This window comes from Rhincodon typus, chromosome 25, assembly GCF_021869965.1.
Source record: "Rhincodon typus isolate 14 chromosome 25, sRhiTyp1.1, whole genome shotgun sequence".
NCBI classification, from domain to species: domain Eukaryota; kingdom Metazoa; phylum Chordata; class Chondrichthyes; order Orectolobiformes; family Rhincodontidae; genus Rhincodon; species Rhincodon typus.
The window spans coordinates 43,481,032-43,494,409 of NC_063356.1; the positions used below are offsets into that span (position 1 = coordinate 43,481,032).

A 13,378-nucleotide genomic window follows, 5' to 3' on the forward strand; every position below is an offset into this window, starting at 1 on the left:
TCTTTTGGTTTTTATAAGGAAATGTTGGAGTTGTACAGAATGTTGGTCAGGCCACAGCTGGAGTATTGTGAGCAGTTCAGGTCACCTCACTACAGGAAGGATGTGATAGCACTAGAGTGGGTACAGAGGAGGTTCACCAGGGTGTTGCCTGGGCTGGAGAAATTGAGCTACAAGGAGAGACTAAATAGGCTCGAATTGTTTTCATTAGAGCAGAGAAGACTAGGCCAGTTCTGAGGAAGGGTCACTGGACCCGAAATGTTAACTCTGGTTTCTCTTCACAGATGCTGCCAGACCTGTTGAGCTTTTCCAGCAATTTTTGTTTTTATTTCTGACTCCCAGCATCCACAGCTCTTTTGGTTTTTAACTAGGCCTATTTAGTCCTTCAAGCCTGCTCCACCATTCAATATGGCCACAACTGATCTACCAATTCAGACCCTTGTTCCTGCTTTCTCCCCAAACCCCTTGATCCTTTAGGCCTTAAGAACTATATCAAACTCTTGAAAACATTCAAGGCCTCAACTGCTTTCTGTGACAGAATTCCACAGGCTCCCCACTCTCTGGGTGAAGAAATGTTACGATATCCAGCCAGAGTTGGTAAGTCAGGCTCACCAGGAAGCCACATTCCCAAGTGATAGGCGTCACTGGCTCAGCCAACGCAGCAGGGACCATATCACCATCAACGACGGGAGAATTGCCCATCCCTGCACAAATCACAGGGCAACTGCTAATACTGACAATGTACAATATCTTACATTGCCTTGCGATACTGTAAGAATTTCACACAAGCTGTTAGCTTCTCTGAACTTGGAGAGCACAGAATTCTCACATTCTCATGAACGAACTGAAGGAACCAGCTTCCTCAAGAGGACCACATTGGCAGATTGCAGTTCTGGTCTACACTGTGGGCCAAGGGCAATAATTACTGAGAGATGTAGCACTAGGCAAATTAATACCCATGTACAATGGTTTGTAAACCAGGCGATGACCATTCAATCCCCTGGCTGACTGCTTTCTGTCCTATGATTTACATTACCAGGTGAAGAGTTCACTCCTCTGTCTCGAAGCTTCATTGGAAAAAGAACTTGCATTTACAATAGAAGCTTTCAGAACCTCCATCTGCCTCAAAGCACTTCACACAACAAAGTGCTTTGACCAGACAGAACAGAACAAACTCTACCGAGGCTGAAAAATGAACAGTCAATGTACAGCCAGTGTGATCAGTAGAAAGATTTAAGCAACATTAAACCACAATCTTAGGAAACAATCCTCAGGGATTTCTAATGAAAAGACAATCCTACAGATGAGAATTTACCTATTTATACCAATAGATGAATGACTGCCAATTAAAAGCAGATAGCTAAAGGTTAAAGGCTGTGGATGAGTGAAGAGAACGTGCCTGATGCCACTGTGATAACACAGCAACTGGGCCATCACCAACGCCATAGACATGTTAGTCATTGACAGGAACCACTAATCCCCCGACGCAGCAAGTCTGAAACACATGCTGTCCCTGTCCTGGGAGTGTTTGATGGTGACAGTGTTGAGAAAGGTTTACTTTCAGTTTAAGAGTAGAGGCAGCTTTACTCTGTATCTAATGCTGTGCGGTACCTGTCCTGGAAGTGTTTGGGGACGGTCTTGAGTGAGCTTTACTTTTAGCTTAGAAAAGTAGATGAAGCTTTACTTTCAGGGTAAAAGAATAGCATGAGCATTACTTTCAGGTAAGAGTAGAGATACCTTGACCTTCTGTTTAAATTAGTACAGCACCCTTCACATGCTGTTTAAATGAGTAGAGAAAGCTTTACTCTGTATCTAACACCGTGCCATCCCTGTCCTGGGAGTGTTTGATGGAGACAGTGCAGAAAGGTAAGATTGTGGAGTTTATCCCACTTGTAGGAGAAATCCCTGAGGTTTTTTCAGCCCTCTCAGTTTGGTTAATTTTAACATCTTCAGTTTTTACCTATCACGCCATTCCTCCTCCCTCTCAGTCATCACTCTGCTCAGAAACACCACACAGATGAACCTTTACCTGGAAGTTTGCTACGATACAGAGCCCCAGGCAGCTAATAAGACCCAGCAACAGGCCTATCCTATTCAGTCTGATGATGATGTTTTCCTCCTCCTGGGTTAGAGCCTCTACCTGTTTGTATCGCACATACATTGTCACCAAACCTGCAAAAGGAAGGGAACAAGAGACATCAGAGGTCAAACTGCAAGGTTCAAGTTCTTTGACTTCAATTTAAGTGGTAAGGTGCAATCAAGTACAGTGGTTAGGTTGTGGACTAATCATCCAGAATTAAGCCACAGAACATTAATTTAAATCCCATTATTGGTACTTTAATAGATAGGAATGAGGAAACTTTTTTTTTCTCTCAGCGCGTTATAATTCTTTGGAATACCCTTCTCCAAAAGGCAGTTGATGCAAACCTTTACTTTTTTTTTTAAGGCGGAGGAAGGTAGATTGTTGATGAACAAGGGGATGTAACGGGATGTAGAACTGAGGTTAAAATCAGATCAGCTATGATCTTATTGAATGATGGACCTAGGCGTTCAGCTACATAATTCTTCGAAGCTTGCATCACTTCTAGACAGGTTGGTTGAAAAGGCGTTTAGCACCTTCATTTCTCAAACCTTTGAGTATAGAAGTTTGGTCGTCACGTTAAGGTACAGGGCATTGGTGAGGCCTCTTCTGGAGTACTATGGTGAAGTTCTGGTCACCCTGTTATAGGAAGGATATTATTAAGCTTGAGAGGATTCAGAAGAGATTTACCAGGATGTTGCTGGGTCTGGAAGGTTTGATCTATAAAGAAAGGCTGTATAGGCTGGGACTTTTTCACTGGAGTGTAGGAGGTCAAGAGGTGACCTTATAGAGGTTTATAAAACCATGAGGGGTATAGACAGGGTTAATGGTAGATGTCTTTTCCCTACGGTGGGGGGAGTTCAAAACTAGGGGCACATTTTTAAGGTGAGAGGAGAGAGACTTGAGGAGGACATGAGGGGCTCAGCCTAACACAGAGAGTGGTTCATGTGTAGAGTGAACTTCCTGAGGAAGTGATGAATGCAGGTACAGTTACAACATTTAAAAGACATTTGGATAAGTACATGATTAAGAAACGTTTGGAGGGATATGGGCCTGGAGCAGGCAGGTGGACTAGTGTAGTTTGGGATTATGTTCAGCATGGACTGGTTGGACTGAAGGGTCTGTTTCCATGCTGTACAACTCTATAAAACTGTATGGAGCAGGCTCAAAGGGCAAAGTGGCCTATTCCTGTTCTGTGTTCATCGGTTTGTTAAACAAACCTAGTGACTTAAAAGTCATCCCTCATACTCACACCAGCACAAAACCACTTATTTCCTGCCTACGTTCATTTTCATCAAACCCTCAAATGTAATAGGTGCAGAAGGAAATCATTCAGCCCGTATTCAGTAAGACACAGCTGTGTGACTGTGGCATTAACTCCACTTTCCTGCAAAAGTTTGTCAAACTTAGCTTACCGAATGTATTTGATTACCCAGCCTCACTGAACAGAGAATTTCAAAGGCTAACAATCCTTATCATTTCTGTCTTAACACTTGTTTTGATACCGTACCCCATAGTTTTAGATTCTCTTCTCCCCACAACAAGGGCAAACATCCTTGCAGCATTCATCCTGTCAAGTCCCCTCAAAATCTAACTGAAGAAGAAACTCAGTAGGTCTGGCAGCATCTGTGGTGAGAAAGCAGAGTTAATGTTTTAGAGTCCAGTGACCCTTCACCAGAACCTTCTTCAGGATCACTAGACTCAAAAACGTTAACTCTGCTTTCGCTCCACAGATGCTGTCAGATCTGCCGAGTTTCACCATCAATTTCAGTTTTTGCTTAGGATTACCAGCATCTGCAGATCTTTGTTTTATGCCCCTAAGAATCTTAGTGGTTCCAATAAGGTCAATGCCCATTCCTCTAAATTCCAATAAGTATAGGCCCAACCTGCTCAATCTTTCCTCACATGCTTCCCAGGTAACATGAGTGAACCTTCACTAAACTGTTTCCCATGAAAGCCTATCCCTCCAAATTAAAGGGAGAACAGAACCATACATAGTACTCTGGGTTAACGAGTATAGTACTCTGGTATTACTCTGGGTGCAGTCTTACCAATGACCTGACCAGTTGTAACAAAATTTCCTACTTTTATTCCCCACCCTTTTCCATTAAAAGTAAAATTCCATTTGCCTTGAAAACTGTACCTGCACATTGACATTTGTACGATTCATACAAGGACATCCAGATCCCTCTGTACTGTAACATTCTGTAAACTTGCTTCATTAATGTTGCTTTTCATTTCTTTACAACAAAATGAACTTCACATTTTCCTACATTATACTCCATCTGATAAATTTTCCCCTCTCAGTCTCCAGCCCTTTGCACACACTTTCTGCCCGAAGTTTCTGGAGGCTATAAAGAATGGGAAGTGTGAGGTGTAGGTGGACTGGGTGGACGGTGACATTTCCTGATGACAGTGGTCAAGGTAGCAATGTGTTAGTGAAGGGTCAAGCATCATACCAGCCTGGGGGTGGGAGTCTGTCATGGGGAAGGTCAAGCAGGGATTGAAATATGGGTGAAGGGCCTAAAAGGCAGAGTTAAGAACATTTGGGTCTTGGGAGGTTGAATTGTGCATCAACGGTACACCCTAATGATTAGTTATATGGAGGAGACGTGAGTGAGCTCCCACATGTCCACTTGTCGCAGCCATCAGCATTGGGTCTTCATGCTTCAACCTCAGGGAACAGGAGGAGAAAATGTGGTGAAGGGGAGCTCTCGTTATCCAAAAACAGAGATAGCTTGACCATCACCACACTCAACATTAACTACAAACTGAACTGGACTAATCCATGTAAATGCTGCTGTTACAAGGGTTAGGTCAGGGACTGGAGATTCTTCAGCGAGTAACTCACCTCATGACTTCCCAGAGCCTGTCCACCATCAACAAGATATAAAATCAGGTGTGTGATGGAATACCCCCCACTTGCCTGGATGGGTGCAGCTCCAGCAACACTCAGAAGCTTGACACCATCCAGAACAAAACAGCCACTTGATTGGGACCACATCCATCACCTTCAGCATTCACTTCATTAATTATTGACACACAGTGGCAGTAATGTGCACCATATACAAGATTCACTGTAGTAACTCACCAAGACTCTTCTTCAGAATTGAAAGGGACTGGAAAATGATGGTTAATGCACATATTTTAACCCCTTTTGTTTATTGCTGGATCTCCGTTCAGGTCATCGACCTGAAACATTAAAAACCAAAAGAACTGTGGATGCCCTCCAGACTCAATATGGAGTTCAATAATTTTAGGGCCTAAAAACTCTCCCATGTCCCAGCCCCCCACCCCACACACCAGGCCTTGTTACCACATAGCCTGCCATTACACACTCCCTGTTGTTAGTCACTAACAGTCCCCATTAACAACTATTCATTCTCCCAGTCTGATCGTTAGCAACTCCTTTGTCTGTTCAACGGTCTCTCTCTCTCTTTGGGCTCTATCCTATCGTTTACTCCCTACCCCACCCACCTCCCTATTTTCTGCATATAAACTGACATTTTCCCAGCCACCATCAGTTCTGAGGAAGTGTCACCGGACCTGAAATGTTAACTCTGTTTTCTCCTTCACAGATGCTGCCAGACCTGCTGAGCTTTTCCAGCAACTTTGTTTTTGACCTGAAACATTACCTTGGTTTTTCTCACAACTGCTGAGTATTTCCAGCATGTTCCGTCCTTATTTCAGCATCTGCAGCATTTTGCTCATGTTCGAGTTACCAAATCCTGCATCGCACTTGCATATTTTCCAAAAACGCCTGTCCTTCTTTTAAATTACTTTTTAAATTTCAAAGAACTGAACTGATAAAGTGCTCATGCCAGGTGATCAGGTGCACGATCAAAATGTTCCAAGAAGGTGGTGAACAATTCTGGCCTTAATATGATGAAGGCTCCATTCTGCAAGTCCTTCTGTGACCATTCACCTACAATTTTGGTTCCCCAAAGTAGTCACTAACTCTGCACTTCCTCCTGCAGGACAAAGAGACCCAGTTCACCCAGAAGAGGGCACATAGGATGGGCAATTCCTCACATCACTGCCTCCTCAGTGGCTGGAGTTTGCCCATTGGTGAAGAGGGGCTGTGCGCCATGGCACGCAGTAAGGGTGGACCAGAGGGGAAGCAATGGCCGAGTGGTATTAGCAGTGGATTGTTAATCCAGAGACTCAGATAATATTCTGGGGACCCAAGTTCAAATCTCGCCATGGCAGATGGTGGAATTCAAATTATAGGTCCAATGATGACCATGAATCAATTGTCAATTGTTGGAAAAATCCATCTGGTTCATTAATATCTTTTAGGGAAGGAAACTGCCATCCTTATCTGGTTTGGTCTCCAGACCCACAGCAATATGGGTGACTCTTAACTGCCCTCTGGGATGGGCATTAAATGCTAGCTTGTCTAGCAACATCCTCATCCCACAAAATGAATAGAAAATGAAGACAGCAGTGAGGAAGTAGGGTGAACCATTATGCTGGTACTACCATGAAATCTGAAGCCCACAAACTGTGCGATTCTGATTCACATTCTGTTTATCCTTCACACATGGGTCATCACACCTTATCCTTGAGGGAACATCAGCGACAGTGAACCGATTTAAAAACTTCAGCCATAATCCCATTCCTCTGATACGGGACATAGTGCCTTCCTGATCAGTGATCCCAAAGCATCAGAGCAGGATAATGAGGTGACTAACAAAACATTCAGCAAGAGTGGTGAAATCTCCCTTCATTACAAGGCAGGTATAAGTAAATTGACCTTTTATTTGTAAGGGAGCACTTAAAGGGTTAACCACATTCACCATATTCCCACCCCCATTATCATTCCAAACTTCCAATTAAAATATGCAGGATGAAAGCACCTGAGAGCTCTTTATACAAGAGAATTTTAATGAAGAAAACACTCAGTCCTTACCTAGGAAAGCAGAAATACTCAACATGATCCCAAACACGCATCGCTCAGGTGGAGTTGTGCCGGTGTCACTGTGAGGGATAAACATAAGGTGATGAGAACTTGGCTCCAACTGGAACTGCCACTAGACAGAGAGAGACAGACAGAGACAGACACAAAGATGACACACCGTCTGTTTGATGAAATGAGTTAGTGCATCACCAAGCAGGTATCATCGCTTCAAATGCATCATATAGGAACTAACAATGTAGGGCAGCAGCACATTGTCCAGACAAACTAACAGAACCAGAAATAAATTAGCAAGTCATAGAGGTTTACACCATGGAAACAGGCCCTTTGCCCCAATTTGTCCTTGCCTCCTAGTTTTCACAATTAATCTAGCCCCATTTGCCTGCATTTGGTCCATACCCACTGCCCAACCCCCCACCTATCCCATCCATGTACCTGTCCAAACGTTTCTTAAATGACAAAATTGTACTCACTTCCACCACTACCTCTTGCAGCCTGTTTCAGACACTCACTACCCTCTGTGTGGAGAAAAATGCCCCTCTAGACCCTTTTGTATCTCTCCCCTCTCACGTTAATCCTATGCCCTCTAGTTGTTACACTCCCCTGCCGTGGGGAAAAGCTGTTAGCTATCTACCTTATCTACGCTTCTCATGATTTTATAGGTCTCTATAAGGTCACCCCTCAGCCTCCTACGCTCCAGCAAACAAAAGTCCCAGCCTGTAAAGGCCCTCCTTATAACTCAAACCTTTCACACTCATTAATAGTCTGGTCTGATGAAACGTTTTTGACCTAAAACATTAACTCACTCTTTGCAGGGGCCTGCTGAGTACTCCCAGCTTGCTTTGTGTTTCAGATTTCCAGCATCTGCCATATTTTATTTCTGTTGCCATTAATAGCCTGTCTGTTTGTACAGTGTAAAACGTTTGCGCCCAAGACCCCAGTTATTATACCCAGCTCTCCCAATAACCAGTGATCTAATGTGCATTACAATGAAGAGTTTACACTGGGTAATTAGAGAATAGTGCTGTGCCACAAGAGAAAGAGTCTGATCAATCTACATCATTGTAAACTGGAAGACAGAACTTGAGAGTGTACCGATAAGTTTTTATTAGCCACATGCCTCAGGATTATTTTAAGCACTGCCAGATGTTGAAGTTTCACATCCTGTTAGATCCAGGTGGTGTGGAGTTTGAAGCTCAGAGGTTGGCAGTGTGGTGTTTCAAACTAGTTCAGCCTCACTGCTCTCAGATGATCTCAGTAACAATGATGGGTTCAATGGTGTCTCCACCACCCCATTCAGTGGCCAGCAATTTTGTCTACTCTCAATTCAAACCCACCGCTCCCAAGGCTTCCATACACTTTGTTTGTTTTAAACGGATTTCTCAACTTTTAATGCTCCCTTCAAAGATTCGTAGTAGACAGCAGCAAATCTCCCAGTTCCTGTAGGTTTTTAAAACTGCATTATTCCATTTATACTGTTTATCCACATCCTTCGAGATCAAATTATTTCACTTCATAGATATTGTATTAAACTACATCTGCCACACGTCTGCCCATTTCACTAGGTGTGTCTGTATCCCCCTGAACTTGGTTACTACCCTCCTCATTATTTAGAACATTTCCAAAGTTTTGTGCCATGTGTAAACTCTGCAATTAAGAAGTTTATACCCCTATCCAGGCCTTTGATCGATATCAAAAAAGAGCACAGCAGTGCCCTTACAGCAATCCCCGGGAATCATCATTCTGCGCTTTCTTCCAGCCTGAAACCACCTTTCACCGTGACTCTCTTCTTTCTATACCCGAGCCAATTTCGCAAATACCAGTGAAGCTGCTGCACTTTAAATCCACTTTAGTTTTGGTCACTGCTCTTATTATGCAGCACTTTATTGTATGTTCTTTCAAAGTCTATACAGAGAAAGTCAACCTTCCATCCTTTCTGTTTCAAAGAACTCCAACTCGACAAGCTACTTGCATGACCGACTGCACACTGCCACAGTCAAATCTAGCACAGCAACTGGTGACGTTTACATTTCAAATTAATTAATAAAATTCAATCTATAAAGGCGGAATTGAAAGCTAGTTTCAGTAATGATGATCATGAACTATTGTGTGTTTTACAAAACAATCTTATTCAAATATGCTCTTTAGGAGAAGAAATCTGCCTTTTACTTTATTATAGAAACACAGACCGTACAGGACAGAAGAGGCCCTTCAGCCCATTGAGTAGGAATCACTAGCAAGGCTGGTATTTGTTGCCCATCCCCAGTATCCCTTTAACCGATTGTCCCCTGGGAGACACCTAGAAAGCTAATTAAGAGTCAACCACATTGCTGAGGGACTGGAGTCACACAGACCCGTCCAGGGCATGACAGAAGTTTCCATCCCTAAAGGTCATGAATGAACCAAATATTTTTTACCCCCCAAAACAATCTACTGTAGTTACAAAGTAACCATTAGGCTAGCTTCTAATTCCAAATGTTAATCAAATTCAGATTTCACCATCTGCCGTGGCAGAATTTGCGACTACATCCGCAGAACATTAGCCATGGTCTCTGGACTATTTATTCAGTGACATTACCAGAAACTCCTCTTATTGTTACCAGAAATGTCTGGCCTTTATGAGACTCCTCACCCACAGTATGGTGGTTGACTTTAACTCTCCTCTTAAACAGCCTAGCAAACTACTCGGGGTTTTTGAAATTAATTCATGGGATGAGGATGTTGCTGGCTAGACCAGCATTTATTGCGTGTCCCTAGTTGCCCTTGAAAAGGTGATGGTGATCTGCCTTCTTGAATCACTGCCGGTTGATCCACAGTGCCATTAGGGAGAGAATTCCAGGATTTTGACCCAGTGACTGTGAAGGTACAGTGATATATTTCTAAGTCAGGACGGGGAGCTGCTCGGAGTTGAACTTGCAGGTCGTGGTGTACCATTGCATCTGCTGCCCTTGTCCTTCCAGATGGAAGTGGTTGTGGGTTTGGAAAGTGCTGAGGATCTTTGGTGAATTTCTGCAGTGCATCTTGTAGATAGTACACGCTACTGCTGCTGCTAAGTGTTGTTGGTGGAGGGAGTGGATGCTTATGGATGCAGTGCCAATCAAGTGGGCTGCTTTGTCCTGGATGGTGTCAAGCTCCTTGAGTGTTGTTGGAGCTGCACCCATCCAGGCAAGTGGGGAGTATTCCATCACACTCCTGACTTGTGCCTTGTAGATGGTGGACAGGCTTTGAGGAGTCAGGAGGTGAGTTACTTGCCGCAGTATTCCCAGCTTCTGGCCTGCTCTTGTAGCCACTGTGTTTATGTGGGGAGACCAGTTGGGTTTCTGGACAATAGTAACTCCAAGAACGTTGATAGCGATGGAGTCAGTGATGATAATACCATTGACTGTCAAAGGGAATGGTTAGATTCTTTCCTATTGGAGATGGTTATTGTTTGGCACTTGTTCTTTCCAGTTAGAGTCATACAGCATGGAAACAGACTCTTCGGTCCAACTCATCCCCGGCAACCAGGTTTCCTAAACTGAACTAGTTCCATTTGCCCTAAATCCCTTTAAACCTTTCCTATCCATGTACGTGTCCGAATATCTTTTAAATGTAATTGTACTCGCCTCAGCCATTTCCTCTGGCAGCTCGTTCCATTTACGCACTACACTCTGTATGAAAATGTTGCCCCTCAGACCACTTTTAAATCCTCCCCTCTCACCTTAAGCCTATGCCCTCTCATTTTGGACCCCCCTACCATGGGGGAAAAGGCCTTAGCCATTCACATTATCGATGCCTCTTATGATTTTATAAACCTCTATAAAGGTATGCTCTAGGGACAGTCCCAGATATCCAGTCTCTCCTTATAACTCAAACCCTCCAGTCTCAGTTACATCCTTGTAAATCTTTTCTGCTCCCTTTCCGGTTTAATAACATCCTTCCTACAGCAGGGAGACCAGAATCATACACAGTAATGTAAAAGTGGCCACATCGATGTCTTGTACAGAAAGAGTCATATGACACAGAAACAGACCCTTTGGTTCAACCAGTCCATACCAAACATATCCCAAACTAAATTAGTCCCACCTGCCTGCGCTTGACCCATATCCCTCCAAACCTTTCTTATTCATGTACTTATCCAAATGTCTCTTAAACATTGTAACTTGTACCTGCGTCTACCACTTCTTCTGGAAGTTCATTCCACACACGAACTACTCTCAGCACAACTTGACATCCCAACTCCTACACTCAGTGCTCTGACCAATGAAGGCAAGGGTGCCAAATGCCTTCTTCACCACCCTGTCTACCTGTGACACAACTTTCAAGGAACTATGTACCCGTAGGGTTCTATTCGACACATTCCCCAGGACCCTATCTTTAAACGTATAAGTCCAGCCCTGGTTTGCCTTACCAAAAGTCAACACCTTGCATTTTCCTGAATTAAACTCCATCTGCCATTCCTCAGCCCACAGGCCCAGCTGATCACAATCTCGTTGGATTACTTCTTCACTGTCCACTATACCTGCAAACTTACTAACCATGTCTCCTATATTCTCATCCAATTAGTTTATGTAAATGACAAACAACAGTGCACCCAAACATGGCTATTGTTCAGATCTTGGTGTGTTTGACATGGACTGCTTCAGTATGAGAAGTTGTGAATGACCCTAAACGTTCTAACCTTATGATGGAAGGTCATTGATGAAGCGGCTGAAGATGATTGGGCCTAGGACACTACTCTGAGGAACTCCTGCAGAGATGTCCTGGAGTTGAGCTCAGAACCATCTTCCTATGTGCCAGGAATGATTCTAACCAGTGGACAGCTTTCTCCCAATTCCCATTAACTCGAGTTTTACTAGGGCTCCTTGATGTACCCAGTTAAAATGTGACCTTAACGTCAAGGTAGTCACTCTCACCACAGCTCTGTTGTAACCCAACATGACAGAAAACTCAAAAAGAAGTGAAACCAGATGGACAACCCAGCATCAACCTAAGCACTGCTAACAATGACAAACCCAGCATTGTCAACCCTGCAATGTCCTCCTTATTACCATCTAGGGGCTAGTAGCGAGAGAGCTGTCTCACAGACTAGTCAAGCAAACTAGAATCATACCTTACAGACAATGTCCCAGACACCACCATCACCATCTCTGGATATGTCCTATCCCAGCGGAAGGACAGACCCAGCAGAGGTGGCAGCACCGTGGTATATGGTTGGGAGGGAGTTGCTCTGGGAGTCTTTAGCTTTGTCTCCAGACTCCATGAAGTCTCATAGCATCAGGTCAAGGAAACCTCCTGCTGGTTACCTGCCAACACAGCCCCCTTCCCCCCCTCCAGCTGATGAATTAGTACTCCTCCATGTTGAAAACCACATGGCAAACACATTGAAGGTGGCAAGAACAGAGAATGTATTCTGAGTGAGGACCTTACAACGCATCAACTACAGTGACTCAACAGTACCACCACGACTGAGCTGGTCGGGTCCTAAAGGACATAGCTGCTAGACTGGGTCTGTGGCAGGTGGTGAAGGAACCAACAAGAGGGAAAAATCATATTTGACCCCATCCTTACCAATCTACCAGCTGCAGGGGCATCTGTCCCTGACAGTAACAGTGAGCATTGCACAATCCTTGGTGTGTGTGTGTCGGGGGGGGGGGGGGTGCATGCCAGGAGCAGCACCAGACATACCTGAAGAATAAGGGGTCAACCTGGTGAAGCTACCAAACAGGACTACTTGCACGCCAAACGCATAAGCAGCAAGTGCTAGACGGGGCTAAGAGACCCTGTTTAATTCCCTGTGGGAAACCCATAAACTAAAATAATCAAATAACCCCCAAAAGAAGAAATTAACACAATTCCACTTTTTGCAGCTTTTTCTTTACCTCAAATCATTACCAACACCAATTTAATATGACTTAAAAGGCAAGTGATAATTCAAATAAGAACTTAAATTTGACTTTGAGTAGTTGATACAGCAAAGATACTTAAGCAATACGTATTATGCAGCCACATGGTTCTATAATGTTCGGTATTTTATTCACACAGCGTCAGTGGGGAGACCTATCTGATAACAGCTTGCACCGAGTTTGTCGGATACAATTATCACTAATGAGGTCATGCTTCTCAAGGGAAGGTAGGAATGAGGAATAAATGCTGGCTCAGCCAGTGTTGCCCACATCACAAGCATGAATTAAAACACTTCTACAAACCTTCCCTTTCTGGGATCACAACAGCTGGGACGTGGTCACTCTCCAAAATCCCCTTCTAAGCAAGCAGCTAACCGAACACCCAGTGTGTAGTCAGTCCACTTCAGGTGAAAGACCAGCTCTTTAGCATCTCCAAGCAATTCACACAGCTTTGAGTTTTAGATCTTCTAAGGCTGCTTACACAGTACCTGCCAGAAG

At 43.9% G+C, this 13,378-nt stretch overlaps 1 protein-coding gene across 3 annotated transcripts in view; it reads right to left on the minus strand.

The window, feature by feature from the left end:
• Positions 1-13,378, minus strand: part of dram2b (DNA-damage regulated autophagy modulator 2b) — a 79,558-nt gene that overhangs the window by 32,547 nt on the left and 33,633 nt on the right. For all 3 annotated transcript variants that reach the window (XM_048612052.1, XM_048612051.1, XM_048612053.1), the window contains 2 exons: positions 6,990-7,057; positions 2,027-2,169 (listed from right to left, as the gene is read on the minus strand). In XM_048612052.1, the coding sequence (XP_048468009.1) occupies positions 2,027-2,169; positions 6,990-7,057 (211 nt within the window). The remainder of the gene's footprint in view (positions 1-2,026; positions 2,170-6,989; positions 7,058-13,378) is intronic.